This window comes from Bolinopsis microptera, chromosome 7, assembly GCF_026151205.1.
Source record: "Bolinopsis microptera isolate Bmic1 chromosome 7, MBARI_Bmic_1.0, whole genome shotgun sequence".
Classification (NCBI taxonomy): Eukaryota; Metazoa; Ctenophora; class Tentaculata; order Lobata; family Bolinopsidae; genus Bolinopsis; species Bolinopsis microptera.
Window position 1 is genome coordinate 9,806,015 of NC_087078.1, and position 19,856 is coordinate 9,825,870.

The 19,856-nt window shown below is 38.9% G+C and overlaps 1 protein-coding gene across 1 annotated transcript; it reads right to left on the minus strand.

Annotated features, from left to right (window-relative positions):
* Nucleotides 1-446: 446 nt before the first annotated feature.
* On the minus strand, nucleotides 447-19,826 carry LOC134818275 (coiled-coil domain-containing protein 97-like). Its single transcript, XM_063827766.1, has 6 exons — nucleotides 19,429-19,826; nucleotides 15,409-15,502; nucleotides 14,237-14,347; nucleotides 2,435-2,589; nucleotides 1,070-1,221; nucleotides 447-655 (listed from the first exon to the last, which is right to left on the minus strand). The coding sequence occupies exons 1-6, from the start codon at nucleotides 19,723-19,725 to the stop codon at nucleotides 520-522; spliced, it is 945 nt and encodes a 314-aa protein (XP_063683836.1). The 5' UTR covers nucleotides 19,726-19,826; the 3' UTR covers nucleotides 447-519.
* Between the last annotated feature and the right edge of the window lie 30 nt (nucleotides 19,827-19,856).

The following is a 19,856-nucleotide window of genomic DNA, read 5'->3' on the forward strand; positions in this document are numbered from 1 at the left end:
TATTTTTTCACGTCAACCTCTGTGTACATTAGAACAAGAGTTAATGTAATCAAAGTGGTTTTTTGGAAAAGTTACAATAGCGATAACTGTGAGATAGCGTGAGACTAATACCACTAAAAAGTGTACTTCAGAACGAATGCCTAGGTAATGTGAAATTTAATGCCGCAAAATATCAAATCTCAAATATCTAAACATCATAAACATCATAAAGGACGACCAAAATACGCGTGTGAATAAAACTGTTAACATATTTTATGTAATTACTGGAAAATCTTCGAAATGAAGCTTTAATAAATAAAATCTCACGGATGGAATCATCTAGAATATATAACGATAAAACGTGGAAACGATTTTCTAAATATCTTGAAATTGAAATTCGAAACGGACAATTTCAATGATAACAAAGATAACAAATAAGGATGTTGTCTAAAAATAAATAAAAATAATATTCAAGCATAAATATTTATTCATAAAAATGATACTCAATCACTAAAATGAGATTTACGCATCGATTAAAAATTAAGACTTATCGTCTGTAGAGCTGGCTTTTCTCGGCCGCAAGGGAGGAGGGTTGAACTCCCGGTCATCTTCCATCTGTTCTTTAGCATCCTCTTCAGATTCACAGTCAAAATACGCATCTTCAGCATCTCTTGATCTGAGGTCGGGAAAAAGAAACGAATAAGTCAACAAACAACAATGAATATAGATTTGAATGTTTGATAGAACGGTTGTCGGTTAAGTATTGTCATGGAGAAAGTTTAATGATCTTCGACAAATTTTAACACAAAATAAACTGGTTAGAGTGCGCTGACTGAATATCACAGTTCACAATAAATTGTTAGAGGTGAACTAATATATTTAGATCGAACAATTAAGAAATGTAGCACTTGTATTAACGATGGAAACAAATTGAAGGCTGAGACCAAAGTAATGATTAAGAAAAATACGATCAGACATTTTTATACTATTATACTATTATTTGACGTCATATCAACCACGTCACGATGACATCACGATGACGAAATTTTAAAATATTTATATTTAACAATTTAAAAATATTTCTATAAACCTCATGACAAGATCGTCGTATTTCTCGTTGTTATCAATATCCAGATACGAGATATGATCAGAATCCTCCCCACCTAGGAACCTCTGTATCATGATGTTCCTGAACTGCTCGGCTAGTTCCTCCTTACTTCCACACTGTATCATGTCCTCCTCCTGGGAGTAATTAACGGCTAATTAATTACTCGATAATTAGGGTGATTAGCAAATTATAACTGATAAAATCATTCGATCAGTGGTGATAAAGATTTCCACAGACATACACAAACAAAAGAAAGAAACTGATAAACCGATTAAAACATAGTTGTATAAATAAATCAACAACAGCATAAATTTCATGATTTCATATTGTGAACTCTTTAAAAGTGATATTGACGTAAATCTTAAATGTGGTATTGACGTAAATCTATAAATAGTCCAACTTAAATACTTTAACCATCCCTGCTGGGCAATATTAGCGTGCTACTAAAAGTAAAGTTTAAATCGCACTGCACACTATGCTTCCCACCATAATTAAAAGCGTGAGCTGCTTTACCCCTCTAAGAAGTGAATTGCCAGATGTTCTTATCTTACATTTACAAATTACTTTAGTATTAACAGTGTCTCGAATAATACAGAGTCACGAGAGGGATGTGAGCACTCTTTACGGCATGAAAATATTTAAGGATATTCATCATACTTGCTAAGATATTTTAGCGGTATTATTAGAGTGGAGTGGTATTGTCTATAAGTGAGTTACTAATGCTGCAAGCATCTGTTACCTATTGCAAGATAACTGCTGCCTATAAAACTTAAAAGCTATTTTATAATAGTAGCTATACTCTGCCATAAAATTTATTATTCGAGATGTTTCCCATTGCTCCATTATATACGATATTATGATTGAAATAGTGTACTTTATAAGCAATACATTAATTGAGCAATCGTCATCTTTTAGAAACCGGAAGTTCAGGGACGACATGTTGGTAACACGTTACTAACGTTGGCCCAACTTACGACTTTACATAGCAAGACAGATCCGTTGTTCGGAATTATGAGTTTCAGGAATTCTGAGTTTCAGGTTGCATCATTAGTTCTAACGATCTCACTAGAAAGTTCTTTGTCTGTTAGTGGAGGCTTTAAAACGAAGAACAGGGCACATGTGCCCTGGGGTGTTTCCGAAATGAAACTCAGGTTAATCGTGACTAATGTTTAAAGTTAGATTAAAAGTGATAGAGTGATATAATATGTGGCTCAGTCACGTTCATGAACACAAACTTGAGTACAATCTTGTATACTAGTTGAATCCCTTGTTATGTATACCAACTTATTCAAAACCCAGTATGTATAATGTTCCCTCTCCATAACATTAATTTAAAATATAATTCACCTCATCATCATCATCCTCTTCTTCTTCCACCATGTTATTGTTCATGTAATCCTGTCTGTCTGACGCATGGAGGAGAAAAGATGAAAACTTTGCTTCTTCTTCCAACATCTTCGCTCTAACCTTCGTATCTCGCTCTTCTTCTGTCTCGAATTGACCTGAATAGTTTGGAAAGTTTATTACAAAAAAAAGGTTGCGATAAGATATATCTAAATCAAGGCGTCAACAGATGTTCATGACTTTAAGTAAGATGACTGACACAAAATAAAGAAATAATAAACGTTAAACAAGCAAAGAAGCAAATTGGTCAAATCATTCAAACACGTTAACGATACCATTCAGAAAATTCTCAACCATTTTGAGAAAACATCAAACCACACAAGATAATTCCACAAAATATAACACGACAAAGCGTTTTAACCAAATCTCAGATATCTACTCAATAGCAGATAATATTATCAAGCATAGTACTACAATAGTAAAGTTGAAGACGTAAAGTTAAAGCAGATTTTATGCTTGATAAACATCCGGGAAACCAGTATTTACGCAAGATCCCACGGCTCACCACACACTTTAATAATTATATGACTTAATATCAATACATAAATATTAAATATTCAGCATACTCCTACACAGGTCTGGTTTCTGAAGACACTATTATATTAGTAATATTAGTAATATATCTTACCACCCTTAGTGTAAATATTAAAGCACGAGGGGCACTACTACATGTCAAAGTAAACCAAATCAGTGACCAGTAAAACAGAAACTGAATCATCACAGTGACCAGTAAAATAACCAGTAAAATAACCAGTAACACAACGATCCTGAATCTTCCTGAATATACTCAAGGACAATTTAGCCATTTGTTATATTCTAAAAAAGCCAAGTGGAAAAACAAGCAAAATGCTTGACTGACAATTTAAATTTCACAACTGTACAAACAACAGTGCAGATCGAATGCTCTATATATTATAGGAACCTGCAGCATAATAAACTGGGGTTCAGTTCCTTAGGGAATAAAATCATTTAATAATAATAAAGCGCTCCTAGCAACGTAATTTGGACACTCATTCTACGTATTACAATATAAGTTTATAACAAGGGTACCTAAAGATAAGTAGCCCACACTAAAAACACTGTAGATAACTCAAATATTTGCATGCAGAGCACATGCCACGACACAACTATTTAACAGAAAACTCCGTCACACAAATATCTTCACGTAAATGGAGCTGAAAAGCAAGTAAATGGAACAATCCTCCACTATGATGATCATCAGGAGGAGAGAGAGAGGAGGAGTTCTGCACGCCAACTTTCTAAAATAGTGTCTGCTCATTATTGGTAGTTGTACGTAATGTGCATGATCTCGGCTAGAAAGAAAGAAAGAGAGAGAGAGTGCATTCTCCAGCAAGTCTAACAACAACCACTAATAATCAGCTATATATAATTATATTAAGTAAACAACTTTAAACTTGAGTTGTTTTTTCGTCGTTAGCTTTTATTTTCATAGGCTTACAACGCCACCTAAGATTGCGAGTGATGTTTGACCATCTTATAACTTTATAACATGGCAAGCAACGAAATACAACTTTATTCAAACAACCTAATAGTTCATAAACCAACCACCACAATAACATGCTTCTCAGGACACAGTTAAGAAATAGGATTTAAAGGATCACCACTTACAGACATTATATACAGGAAATTAATAAATTAAGTTTTGCTGCGATACGGTCACTATCGGCCGTATAATGGCCGTAAAGGAACCGTAAAATGACCGTATAGGGGCCGTATGGAGGCCAAACCTAACATAATCTCCCAACTTCCCTTACAAACCTACTCCCACTACCAACCACAACTCTACAATGGCACCTGCAAACCTAATACACTTAAAAGGAACCAAAACACGTAGATTTAATGCACTGGGGAATATAATTTAGTGAGGATAATGTAGTGAATGATGGCCAGGGGGCGGCCATGCTCTTGGTTCAGCACAGATCGGATTACATGTCATTAAAGGGACTCTCCGGCCCCCTGTTTGAATTTACCCGGGTTTATTAGGTTTAGGATAGGTCACGTGGTCTCACGTGGTGTTTTGTGTGCTCCTGTGATTGGTAGGGGTTATATTGTGTCGTCACTGAGTAAAACTGGATTTTTTATGTCATTTAGTGGGATTTTAGTGACTCTGTAGTCTGCATGTCTTTAGGAGTGAAGAAAGTTACAATAAGTAGGTACTTTAAAAAGACTACTTGAAGTGTGGTAACTACTTTTTATGAGCGGAGAAGGTGAGAGTGATTACAAGATTAAAGTGCACCAACATGTGCACCTCAGATATTAAAGTGCACCAACATGTGCACCTCAGATATTAAAGTGCACCAACATGTGCACCTCAGATATTAAAGTGCACCAACATGTGCACCTCAGATATTAAAGTGCACCAACATGTGCACCTCAGATATTAAAGTGTACCATATGTGCACCTCAGATATGAAAGTGCACCAACATGTGCACCTCAGATATAAAAGTGCACCAACATGTGCACCTCAGATATTAAAGTGCACCAACATGTGCACCTCAGTTATTAAAGTGCACCAACCTGTGCACCTCAGAATTCAGATATTAAAGTGCACCAACATGTGCACCTCAGATATAAAAGTGCACCAACATGTGCACCTCAGATATTAAAGTGCACCAACATGTGCACCTCAGATATTAAAGTGCACCAACATGTGCACCTCAGATATTAAAGTGTACCAACATGTGCACCTCAGATATTAAAGTGCACAAACATGTGTACCTCAGATATTAAAGTGCACCAACATCATGTGCACCTCAGATATTAAAGTGCACCAACATGTGCACCTCAGATATTAAAGTGCACCAACCTGTGCACCTCAGAATTCAGATATTAAAGTGCACCAACATGTGCACCTCAGATATTAAAGTGCACCAACATGTGCACCACAGATATTAAAGTAGCACTCATCTAACAAAATAAATACGATTTACGAACTAAAAAGAGGACCGCACTGCACCTGCCTCCTACTAAATCTTAAATCATATTACAAGGTTACAGAAAATAAGGGGGGGGGGTCCCCAGGTAATGGCTGGTACTTTGGGCCAGTCCCTAACAAAAACTTAATAGTCGAGTGTAAAGTGATTCATCAGATCATCCGATTACCTCTTGACATATTTTAACTACATCATATATATCATTTCAGGTCCCAGTTAACAGCTAGACGCATTCCTCATTTCGAGGTGTTTAGATAATTGGTTTACAGCTCCCCCAAACCAATTATAAAGTCTAATATTTCGCTTCCGTTACCAGTCTCCACAGCTGTCTGAAATAGTTGCTAGCTCTTTGTTGGGTATTGTATATTCTTGTTATTGTGATTGGTGACGTGTCGTTAAGTGATAGCAAGACATTTAGATATGAGAGCGAGCGCTAAAAGTAAATACAGTTTTTAGTTTTTACTCATTCGATCCTTGATCTTTCCATAATTTTTATTACAATTTCTTTCACATTATATCAGGTTGCATTGAACAATCCCAAATGTTCCGTAAAAATGAATAACGTGATCCATGATCAGTTATTTCGTATTTTTCCTAAGACGGTTATATAATATATATTATATCTAGGAACCGACCGGAATGGGCTTTTGGCTGCCGGACCGGATCTTGCCGGATATCAATTTACTATCCGGTTAGCCGGATTCTGCCGGACCAAAACCGGTGTTTGGAGGGTAAAATATAAGGCAGCCGGAACTTGCCGGAAAATTTAAATTTATATCCTTATTTTTCGATATTTGTCATTATCTGATTTTCATGAGGAATTACGGGGGGGGCCAATGACTACCAATGGAGACTTTTGGGGACTAATGGGGACTAAAAATCATGGGGACTAGAGGTCAACTCGTTGACGTAATTCACTATTTGTCCCCATAAGTCCCCAGAATTTTTGACAGTTATTTATGGTTTTCAAGTTAGTTTAATAACAATACGATCGAGATGTTTTGTCCAAGATAAGAGTAGGATAAATCTAAATGGGGACTAATGGAGACTTTTGGGGACTAATGGGGACTAAAAATCATCTAAATGGGGACTAATGGAGACTTTTGGGGACTAATGGGGACTAAAAATCATTGACGTAATTCCCCAAGTCCCCAAAAGAAGTCATTGCCCCCCCCCCCCCCCCCCCCCCCCCCCCCCCCCCCCCCCCCCCGGAATTACACAATAAGATAGTGTTTACAGTTTAATTAACAGTTCTCGTGCCCCACCTAAATTTTCGAATAATTTTAAGCTAATTTTCGTTCAATTTTCAACCAAATGAAAGTCATAATTGAAATTCTGATAGGCAAGCAGCAAGCTGCAAGTTGACTGAGCAGTTGTTGCAACGTGCATACGCATACGGGGTTCCGCATTCCTCTGAGTAGTACCTATGACCAGACCGATGATGTTTTCTGGTTAGCAGTAGACATTATGGTCAAGTTCGGAGACAACCTGTACATAAAATCAGTCACTAATTACACTCATTTCACTGCCATAAACGGTAAAATTGATTATAATTTCTCTGACAGTCCAAGGGGTACAGGCTCTTCAGATATTATACTCCTAACCTTTCTATAATGATATCTGGGTTCAAAATTTAAATAACTCAACCTTGGTGGAGACAGTGGCCACCTGGAAATTACAAAAATAAAGGAGCTGTAAATCACTTATGAAAAAAACATTTACTCCAAATTTCCAATTTTAAGGTACGTAAGACAGGTGGGTACTCAAAAAGTGCCGGTTGAGCAGGTTTGTCTGCTCAACACAGGTGGAGCAGCTCACTGACTACATGAGCTAATATAAGTGACTAGAACTAACCCTCTCATGCTTTTTAATTGCTCCAAAGTCCTAATATTTAATATTATGGGTTATACCAATCATATTTCATATAATAGGATCCTCAGAATCGGCTCAACCGAGGTGGAGACAGCATAACATGCAGTTCAAAATCTGTTATTCTGTAGTTTAGGAGCTGTAGAGTGACTGTGGCAGTCCATTTGCAATACCAATGATTCTAAATCATCTACCAACTCATATTACAAGGCATCCTTGCTGAAAAGTACACTCAACATAGGTGGAGACTCAAATTTGGCAAATTTGGGCGTAAATTTGACCTCAGAATTCAAGGTTCTCCACCGTGGTTGAGTGGTTGATGGCTAGTTTGATGAATTGTATACATGCTAAAGGGTCACCCGATGTTATTTCTTCCAGAAATCAACTGCCAAAGCTTAACTCAACCCGGTGGGGCCAGTTTTAATGCATTTTTTAATGTTTTAATGTTTAATCAACAATTTCTCCACCTTGTTGAGCACCTTTTCACAACTTTGATAGTTTTTTCATTTGCTAGAACACTTTGCTTTAAGACAGAAGGGGTAACAGTTTTATTATCCCCTACAGTAGCAGTTAACAGAGCAGATTAGAATTAGTGATAAAACCGATGAATTTAGGCATGTTTGACAGGCTTTTTACTGTTTCTTAATGAAAGATCTCCACCCTGTTGAGCGTCAATGGAAAAAAACAAAATTTAACGGGAAGTAGAAAAGGCCGAGACGCAACTTTCTAGCTAACCTAGAACTCTCTAAACCTTTCTCCACCCCCGGTTGAGCAGCTTTGAAAAGTGCATTTAATTTCTCCACCTCGGTTGAGCACTTAAATAAAATATTGATAAAACCATCAGATTGCAAATTTGATGTAGTTTGTGTTACCAATAACCTTTTTCACCTTAATCAAAAGTTTCTTCAACCAGAGCCAGTCTCCACCTTAAATCTCCACCTTTTAAGGGTTTGTTTAATACCACCTGTATCTGCTCAACCGTTCAACCTTTTAATTTTTTTTTTACTCAGAGAAAGTCCTGAAAAATGTCTTGTCAGCCATATAATCAGGGAGTTTCATTCTGTGTTGAGCTGGCTCCACCACACACTTCTAAAAAAGTAAAAAATGTACAGGTTGTCTCCGAACTTGACCATCATTATAGCCAAGGGTAATATATCAAATCACGATCTACAAGCAGTACGTAGCAACGAATTACGAGAGCAGACAAGATGTAACAAGAGTAGACAAGTTATTATCAAGAATGACATGCAATTGGCATATCCTACCAGACCCCGGCCCTTGAGCGCGATTGCGCGTGTGAAACACAGTTGTTCCCTTTTTGTCATGCAGGCCTGAGCATCAAAGCACAATAGTTCCCGATTCACGACACAACTGTACCTTTTTAGCATGCAGGCGCACTTAATCACTGGTTAGTTCCAATTAAGCGACGCAGTAGTACCCGATTCAGGGCACAGGGGGGACTCGAGGCTTCCCCTGGTAATGCGATCACGGAAGGCAGGCCTCCCGCTCGGAAGCGGCAGCTCTCGATACGGGAGGTACGTATCGAGAATGAGTCGGACCTGAACATTTTTAAATCAAAATTTGTTCGAAGTTTTTCTGAAAACCACTTTTCTCCACGTTTCATGCTACCCTGTTCATTATTAGCCGAAAGTATTTTTTTTGTTTTTCAAAGTCTAGTGAAAAAAGTTTTGAAATATCCGGCAAAAAATCCGGCAAAATTTTTGAAACCGGAGCCGGAACCGGATATTGAAGCCGGATATCCGGCCGGATCCAGATTCAGCCTGATATCCCGGCCTCTTAACATATTTTAACTACATCATATATCATTTCAAGTCCCAGTTAACAGCTAGACGCATTCCTCATTTCGAGGTGTTTAGATAATTGGTTTACAGCTCCCCCAAACCAATTATAAAGTCTAATATTTCGCTTCCGTTACCCAGTCTCCACAGCGGTCTGATATAGTTGCTAGCTCTTCGTTGGGTATTGTATATTCTTGTTATTGTGATTGGTGACGTGTTAAGTGATAGCAAGACATTTAGATATGAGAGCGAGCGCTAAAAGTAAATACGGTTTTTAGTTTTTACTCATTCGATCCTTGATCTTATCATAATTTTGATTACAATTTCTTTCACATTATATCAGGTTGCATTGAACAATCCCAAATGGTCCGTAAAAATGAATAACGTGATCCATGATCAGTTATTCCCGTTATTTCGTATTTTTCCTAAGACGGTTATATAATATATATTATAATTTATATCAATGTCTTCTATTAGTATTCTGTGATGAAATATTTTTCATTAATATCTTTGATTGATTGTTACTATTATTATATATATCTGAAGTGTACCGTGCATTGATTAACATGTCTCAGTAGCAGAAGTTAAGAAGATGAAGATAGTATTAGCTGTAATAGCTGCAAGTTGTATTGTGATTTGTACCAAGGCTACCAGCTGTTACCAGTGCAGTGTAGCGATGCGGCCTTAAAGTACGACTCCGATGGCCGATGCCGCGAAGGAAAGTTTTGAATCGGGTGATGGAATTAAATTTATACGAGATAATTTTTCGGGCTGTGACTCATCCCACATGATGGCTTGCGATGAAACGGATGGCGAAAAGGACTGCGGACATGTAAGCGTGAGTGTAGTAGGTGAATCAATGTCAGCTGAATTTGTCTATAGAGAATGCTTGCCGGCCGACAGTTCCACTGCAACAGGGAAACTCACGGAGGGTATGGTATGTGAGGCAATGGAAGAACCTTTAGGAGAAATCGGATTTGATACTGATACTCTGTCCTGCAAATTGGAAGTCTGCAGTACTGATAACTGCAACATGAAATCCCAGGACGACGGAGAAAGGGAGAACTATGTGTCCTCGGAAAGTAAACTAACATTCTCTTTCCTTCTCATCCAGCTCGTCTCTTGCCTTGCAGTCACTCTATTTTAAGCTTAACAAGACTTAGACAAAAGAATGTAACGATTTATGTGACATAAACAATTATAACTATCGTTACGAATTATAAGGGTAATATTATGTAGAGTTAGATTATTCTATGCATGTAATGATAACGATAAGATCTTTATTCTTCACGTCCTGCAATTTTAGTTTTAGGTCTGAAAAAATCAGTACAACATGTTTTGCGTTTACTATCATTGTGGTCGATTGTATCAACATTTTTATATGTTTTGGGTGCTCATACTCATAGCCATAGCAAAATATTTGTTCTTTCTCTCACAACTCAGCTTTGTTATAACTATGTATATTAAAATTTTCGGAATAAAAAGTTACACTGGTAACTAATTGTACTAAAGATTTACTAATATAATGTAGAACTTGTGAAACTGGTAAGATTTGCAGACTTCTGAAGCTTTTAAAACTTTAAAACTTTAAAACTTATGCTATATTTACGAGTTTAAATTTGTTATAAAATACTCCGAAAGCATGTCAAAATGTTGTGTCATAGTGCATAGCTTGATCATGATGGCCATCGAGCCATTTTGGCATAATATGTTGCTGCAATAAAATAAGTGCTCGCAGGCATGGCCCATGGGCCTCTAAAAGTCTCAGTCTGTGCAATAGCTCTAGTAGACCGGATGAAGTGGTGGAGAGGGTGACAGACAACTGAACCCAATTGAACCTAGTTCCCACGCAGTTAACAGGCACTCAATCAGCTTAATTGGGTGACCAATCATCTTAAATCCCAAATCGACAACTGAACCCAGGTCATATTACAACTGCACCAAAACTGGAAATACGACAACTGAACCCAACGATCGGATTTTCAGGTCCTCCTTCTTCGCAGAGGACTGTCAACTGTGGTCATTATCACTATAGGATAGATCATGACCACTGTAAAATATTAATACATACATGCTACATGAAGAGGTCTCCTTCTAGCCGGTGGAGAGATTGAGAGAACAGCTTTTCCTGAAAAGGTCATGATCTGGTGCGCCATCAATTCTCGTGGAATCCTTGTATCACGTCGTGACCCCCACGGTCGTTTCCCACTTTATCGTCCTGACGATACAGGGGGAGCCTGCGCACTCGTGCGGCGGCGGGTCATACAACGTATGCGGTATGACAATGGAATCCTAGGACCTTACTTTTACGAAGAAAACGGAAGTCGGAAGTACTAGTAAAGTGACGGTCAACGGAGTTCGCTATATGGATTACCAGAAAACCTTTCTGGTAGTATAGGGGCCTAACTTCAAAAATAAAAAAATAGAAACGTCTAAGTTAACGGTGACGATAATGATAATAAGATCATAGCGAAATTGTGGTGAATGACAACATAATAATAAAGTGAAACTGATTGTTTTCAAAGTATTACCATGACACGATACAGAAACACTCGTTTGCTACAACAAACGAAAGCGAACTGAAAAAAGTGATGTCAATATAGAAAATCAATTAATCAACTTCAATGGACAATCAACTCTCAGCTAACAACGAGGGCTTCAAATCTAAAACAGATATCAATGAAAATAGCACGAAACAAGCCGCCTCATGAACTGCGACTCCAACTAAAGGATCTTTAAAACTGTTTACATCAGCAGAACAAAACAACTAAAGAAGCTCAGATCCCGCCCTCCCTCACACCTGCATTTAAAATAATATCAAAACAACCGCCAGTCACCTGACCTCCCAACCAGGCAGCCAGGACGCGGTTAGATTGGTGGCTTTGTCTGATCACCGCCTCCCCTCTGATAACAACAAAGCTAAACAACAGTTTTAACAGCCTGGTATGGTGAATTAGCTCTGTTGTGCGTGTTATGTGACTGTGAAATTGCACGGTAACTCCGTATGTAGTGTAAAGATAACGAAGAACAAAGATAACGAAGCGACTAAGAATTAGTTGGAGGGATAAACATGACGACCAGAACATTATTGATATTGCTTAACAAATTTTTGAAATAACGTGGAGGAATGTTTAAATAAAGAAGAGGGGGTCGTTTTTGTTTTTGCCATCTTGATTTAGGCTTTGGAATTTTCGGAAATTATTTACCATGCTCCTAAAACTGCATATCTCAATAAGAAAAGTGGCAAAAATGGTTCCGCCTTTCGGAGGACAGAAACCCTTAATCAAACTTCCAGGATAAATGGAAACTAGCGATCATCCTCAAACTGGCAATAGAATGGTCAATGTCCAAACCGTGCGACAACTCCAAGATCTCCCAAAGAAAAATCACCACACCACTCCTACATACATAACGTTCAATCTAGACCTACGTTTAACACAAACGTTTGGAGCAAACAATAGCAACTTGTAAATGTTAAAACCCCATTCCAATATAAAGTATACGCTGAAATTATATGATAAAACACTGGCGCTCACTATCAAGTATTCAAGTATTCAAGTAGCTGGAACAGTGTAGTGCATCAGTGTGCATGTTTGAGTTTATTTGCGAGGATTGCGGAATTAATTTACTACGACGGGTGGTTGGCTGACCACAAATACATTACAATAATATAATTAAAAACAAAGTCTGATACAACACGAGTCAAAACATGACTCACTAAATCCTCACTAAACAGCCAGCTAGCACGTCCTATCCTGTCATGAATATTGTGGCTAAAAGTAACGTGGATGGTTGGAATGGAGGTGAGGTGCACGTGATAACGCGGGGAAAAATAATTTATTAAATAAAGTAGCTGAGTATCTGAGCCGCAGATGAGAGAGGTAGAGAGAGCAGTAGAGAGAGGTAGAGAGAGGTAGAGAGAGAGGTAGAGAGAGAGGTAGAGAGAGGTAGAGAGAGGTAGAGAGAGGTAGAGAGAGGTAGAGAGAGGTAGAGAGAGGTAGAGAGAGAGGTAGAGAGAGAGGTAGAGAGAGGTAGAGAGCAGGTGAGAGAGAGATAGAGAGAGGTAGAGAGAGCAGCTTAGAGAGAGAGGTAGAGAGAGGTATAAAGAGGTAGAGAGAGGTAGAGAGAGGTAGAGAGAGGTAGAGAGAGAGGTAGAGAGAGGTAGAGAGCAGGTGAGAGAGAGATAGAGAGAGGTAGAGAGAGGTAGAGAGAGGTAGAGAGAGGTAGAGAGAGCAGGTGAGAGAGAGGTAGAGAGAGAGGTAGAGAGAGAGGTAGAGAGAGGTAGAGAGAGAGGTAGAGAGAGAGGTAGAGAGAGGTAGAGAGAACAGGTGAGAGAGAGGTAGAGAGAGATAGAGATAGGTAGAGAGAGGTAGAGAGAGGTAGAGAGAGGTAGAGAGAGGTAGAGAGAGAGGTAGAGAGAGAGGTAGAGAGAGAGGTAGAGAGAGAGGTAGAGAGAGAGGTAGAGAGCAGGTGAGAGAGAGATAGAGAGAGGTAGAGAGAGGTAGAGAGAGGTAGAGAGAGGTAGAGAGAGGTAGAGAGAGGTAGAGAGAGGTAGAGAGAGGTAAAGAGAGCAGGTGAGAGAGAGGTAGAGAGAGCAGGTGAGAGAGAGGTAGAGAGGGGTAGAGAGAGCAGGTGAGAGAGAGGTAGAGAGAGAGGTAGAGAGAGGTAGAGAGAGAGAGAGAGAGAGAGAGAGAGAGAGAGAGAGAGAGAGAGAGAGAGAGAGAGAGAGAGAGAGAGAGGTAGAGAGAGCAGGTGAGAGAGAGGTAGAGAGAGGTAGAGAGAGGTAGAGAGAGCAGGTGAGAGAGAGGTAGAGAGAGAGGTAGAGAGAGGTAGAGAGGGGTAGAGAGCAGGTGAGAGAGAGGTAGAGAGAGGTAGAGAGGTAGAGAGGGGTAGAGAGCAGGTGAGAGAGAGGTAGAGAGAGAGGTAGAGAGAGGTAGAGATATGGGATTAGAGCCACATCAGCCACCTGACGGGGTGGCTCTGATTCGTGGTTTTCAAGACTGTGCTGTAAACACGAACTGCATAGTTGTTGTACTGGGGAAAGTGTCGAGTAGCACTGAGGATTAATAATTTAATCATGATGTTAAGGAGTTTATTATCACAGACGGTAGAACTAACTTACCTATCATCTGATAGTGCAACTTCTGGTCCCGTTCTTTCATTTCCTCGTCACTAAAATAGGCTCCTTCAGATATCAGCTCTTGCATTCTTTTGTATCTCCTGTTTCTTATCACTGATAAAAACGTATGAGTGTCAGGGCAAATAACTTTTAAAAGTTTTAATTCTATCACATAACATAACAGTTTGGATTTAGAAGCGAGACTATTGGAAGAATGCCAATTCCGGGCAGTTCCTAAGAAAGACAGTCCACTACGGGTAGACTTTAGGTAGAGAACTTAAGACACTTTAGGTAGAGAACTTAAGACACTTTAGGTAGAGAACTTAAGACACTTTAGGTAGAGAACTTAAATTTAGGGTAGAGAACTTAACTTTAGGGTAGAGAACTTAACTTTAGGGTAGAGAACTTAAGACACTTTAGGTAGAGAACTTAACTTTAGGGTAGAGAACTTAAGACATTTTAGGTAGAGAACTTAAGACACTTTAGGTAGAGAACTTAAGACACCTTAGGTAGAAAACTTAAGACACTTTAGGTAGAGAACTTAAGACACTTTAGGTAGAGAACTTAACTTTAGGGTAGAGAACTTAAGACACTTTAGGTAGAGAACTTAACTTTAGGGTAGAGAACTTAAGACACTTTAGGTAGAGAACTTAAAACACTTTAGGTAGAGAACTTAAGACACTTTAGGTAGAGTACTTAAGACACTTTAGGTAGAGAACTTAAGACACTTTAGGTAGAGAACTTAAGACACTTTAGGTAGAGAACTTAACTTTAGGGTAGAGAACTTAAGACACTTTAGGTAGAGAACTTAACTTTAGGGTAGAGAACTTAAGACACTTTAGGTAGAGAACTTAACTTTAGGGTAGAGAACTTAAGACACTTTAGGTAGAGAACTTAAAACACTTTAGGTAGAGAACTTAAGACACTTTAGGTAGAGTACTTAAGACACTTTAGGAAGAGAACTTAAGACACTTTAGGTAGAGAACTTAAGACACTTTAGGTAGAGAACTTAACTTTAGGGTAGAGAACTTAAGACACTTTAGGTAGAGAACTTAACTTTAGGGTAGAGAACATAAGACACTTTAGGTAGAGATGCTCAAGTTTAATTCTCCGGAGATTGGATGAACTAGTTCAGATTTGGTCCGAACTGCAGTATTTCAGTTTAATATCCAAACCTTTATGTTGATTAGCGTCTTTTGTGAGTTGGTGCAAGTAGTGTGTTACTATAGGATCAGACCTGTGTTCCTTGAACAGGGCAACATCTTCTGGCTGAGAAACAACTGAGTTTACCTTTCGTTTATTAAGTTATTATTCAGAACTACTTCTTACCTACTATTAGTATTGCCACACTAAGTCTCGCTTGAATGACTTAAATGTACATCTTTGTTGGGTATATTTTAATGTCGAAGCGTGTAATAAATATTAGAATTTATTTATTTTTTATACTATATGGCCTAGAAAACATTCACAAACCATAGCTAATAATATGATAAAATATAAAGTTTGCTTCTTTGATATTATGGTGTCTGAACTCTAAAGTCTCTCAAAACTAAAAGGCAACTGTGAACCGGTATTGCTCTCTTGATGAGGGTATTAACACAATTTCCACTCCACTACTCGGAGAGACATTTACAGTTACCTGTAAAACAGAAGGAACACGTCTTGTACTTATTATTAATATTATTATTATACTCAGAAAATTGCGACACGTAGTTTGGTGAGTCTGAGTAGCAATGTTCTTAAAATGCATTATTTCAGTGAGGTTACTTGTTTACGTACCTATGTTGGAGCTGATCAGTGGCACTCCTTTCAATTCTATAATATTTCTATTTGATTTAAATCTATGGTTCCATGACGATATTTAGTGGTTCACATCTTCCATGTGGTTGTTAATTTGTGTCCCATCAACAATATATTTTCAACAATTTTTTGTTCAATAATTGTTATGAGTGATACTCTTGTTCATTTTTACACATTTGCTCATATCACTCACAGTCAGCCGCTCTGACATGGTTAACCACCTTCCTTGTGTTGTTGGTTAATCATATAAGCGGGATATAAATACCCTATTTCATTTCATCTTCTTTTTGTTAGTTCGAATTCTCAAGAGTGATTGAGATCGTAATGATTTATTGCAGAGTATGACAATAGCGCCAACTTCAACGATAGAGCACAAGCCAAAGTGGACTGTCAAAGATTATCAACTCCTGGCATTCAACAGCTTGATAAAGTTTGGAGACTCAGTAGAAATCTATCTACCTGGTGTGATTACACAAAAAGTTGCCTATGAATTGGATTTGAGCAAGATTCAGGAAGGGTTTTTGGGAGTGACCATGTACATTGCCATGGGAATAGCCATACTTATCGCCGCCCCATTTTCTGACAGGTGAAGAAAAAACTGTTGATTGATCAAAATAATTATCTAACTGTAATTTAACTGACAGTTTGACTCCCAATAAGGGCTACACTTCCGATCTAATAACTATACTTATCTTCTTTCTCTTTCTCTTTCAGTTTCTCTTTCTCTTTCCCACAATCACTAATACATATTCCCACAAAGATTTGGAAGAAGACCAGTACTCCTCCTCTCCCTCTACACTTCAATTCTCTTCACACTCCTCTGTGCGATAGTCCCCAACTACACAACCCTCCTCCTCTCCAGAGCCCTAATAGGTCTGTGTGTCGGGCTGAACATGTCCACTGTCGGTATATTCTACGCTGAACATGTATCTGATCGGGGTCACTACGCTTTTGGGATTTTTCTGGCGAGTTTTGTGTTTTCAGCAGGTGGTGGCTGGGTTGCTCTTCTAGGGTATTATCTCCTAGATGTAGTAGGATGGAGGGTATTCGTTTTGTGTACCTCAATTCCTCTTTTTGTGCCACCTATACTTATACTACACTGTTGCATAAAGGGAGAGAATAGGAATAGTGGGACTGAACAACCTCTATTGGTTACTCGAGGAGAAGGAGATACACCGAGCGAGTCTAAGGAAATCATCCATGTTGAGAATCTCGCCTCAAGGCTTACCAAAGTCAGTCTCTTTGTCTTTATCAACATCTTCCAAGGATATGGGAGTATACTTCTGCTCCCAGGATTGTTACGAGATAAGAACGAGGAAAGGTGCAAGGTACTGATGGAGAACCAGGAGGGACCCTGTAACAGTGTGGTAGATGGTAATCAGTTCCTGATTCTAGCTCTGGTAACGGGTGCTGGCAACTTGTTCGGACGCGGGGTGGGATATCTTCTCATTAGAAAGATTAGATTCCGAATCCTTCAACCAACTCTGGCATCAATCCTTTCTGTCGGATATCTCCTTCTTTTATTCAAGAATAAAAGTATGATATTGGTTGTTTGCTCAATGGGGTGGTGTAAGATAGTTTACTCAATGATGCGATGTGAAACTTCTCTCCTTTCATACGATCCTACGTTCTTCGGAACAGATACTATAGCTAAAGCAAGTGCAATCGTTCTTGGTAGTGGTATGTTCGGCTCCGTGATTGGTAATGGGTGTGCTGCATTCCTCAACCCCCACATCACGGTACAGGTCACATTTGCGTTAAGTTTGGTACTGATTGGAGTTGTGTGCAGCATAACAGAGCGAGAAAACTAAATAACCACCTTGTCGGACATAATTGTCACGGACATTACTTTCACGCTGAAGACCATAGCGTGAATAATTATGTCCGTGAAAATTATGTCCGTGGTATTAATTAAGGTCCGTGAATAATAAAGTCCGGTAATTATTTCTATTAATTATAGTGTGTGTGTCCCTACATATGCGTAGATATGTGTGTAGCCGATTACTATATTAGCTAATTAGTATACTAGGACAGATATAATCACTCCTCAGTCACATTCACTCTGTATTCAATTTACATAACAGTAAGTTAAAGTACTTAAGTTATAACACCATGATGACTATGACTTTGATTTCAGCAAAAGAGTAAAACAATTATTAAAAAATCACCACAAATGTTCACAATGTTTTGGAAATTTTTGGGCGGTCATGAGCGTGAATAATTATGTCCATGAAAAATTTGGTCGGTGAAAAACTTGTCCGTGACAATGATGTCTGATAAGGTAGTTAGAATCATTACGAAACTCCACATCCATGAAGTTTTAAGTTTCCCCGCAGTTTAATGCCCCCCCCCCCCCCCCTAAAAATGTACTGTACCCCCCCCCCCCCCTTAAAATGTACCTCCCCCTAAAAATGTACTGTACCCCCCCCCCCCCCTTAAAATGTACCTCCCCCTAAAAATGTACTGTACCCCCCTTAAAATGTACTGTACCCCCCCCCCTTAAAATGTACCTCCCCCCCTAAAAATGTACTGTACCCCCCTTAAAATGTACTGTACCCCCCCCCCCTTAAAATGTACCTCCCCCCTAAAAATGTACTGTACCCCCCTTAAGATGTACTGTACACCCCCCCCCTTAAAATGTACTGTACGTGACACGGAACTACTGTGAGTGAGACGGAACTAGACAGAACATGCCAACAATCTGGTGACTTGTAAACTAACACCACTACAATCTTCACATAATATCAGGGGAAGTGGAAGTTAAAAAGACTCTGACCAGCTTGCTTGTGAGCTTGTAATGTTTTATGCAGATTATTTGTGAAGTTATAGGCTGGGGGGACAATGGTATAAAATGGCATAAAATGGTATAAAATGGCATTAAATGGCATAAAATGGCATAAAATGGCATAAAATGGAGACTTTTATAAGGAGAAAATGGAAAAACCCTTGGGTAATTCTCCGTTTATGCCATGTTATGCCATTGCCCCCCCCCCCCTCCCCCCCCCCCCCCCCCCCCCCCCCCCCCCCCTCCCCCCCTGTAGGCTCACTCAGAATCTATTATTTGGTGATGAGTTAAGCAGAGCTTTAGCCAGCGATTTTTTTGGGGCGAGCGATTTTATGAGGCGGAACTCGCTGGTCAAAATGTTAGGGAAAGAGGTCGGGCCTTTATCAAGGAGCTCTAAGAGTTTACGTGCTCCTTAAAAATACCCACATCCCCTCCATTTCCACTGATTACAAATAAATGTGAAAACAGCAGGACACACATATTATATAATATAACGGCCGCTAAAAACTGGCTGATAAAAGCTTGAAATAGCAATATTAACTGACTAGTAGTATTAGTAATCATACCTTGTAGTATTAGTAATCATAACTAGTAGTATTAGTAATCATACCTTGATACAGGACAAATATCTGTGTAAGAACTGAGTAGGTTTCTCCTGTAACAAACTCATCAGATACTTGATCTTATCATCCTCTGTAGGATCAGGAGCATCTTTCTGAACTGACATTATGATCAAATCGCTGGATGTTATTCTGTTGAACAAGTCTCTCAGACCAGGGGAGACTGGTAATTGTGATGTTTCTTTAGAGGCGGAGGAGGTTTCTTTAATCTCCGGAGCAGTGGTTTCTGTGGTATGTGGTATTTCTAGATCTGAGGCCTGTTTATCAGATGTTGTTTCTGACGCCATACTAAGATGTTGTCTCGCGGGTGCGGCTGTAACAGCAGTACTCACATTATCACGTCATATGCTACAAAGGCACACTTCCGTTGTCGTCCATCTTTAGATCTATAATTGGATTACAATTTTAGATTTGGTGA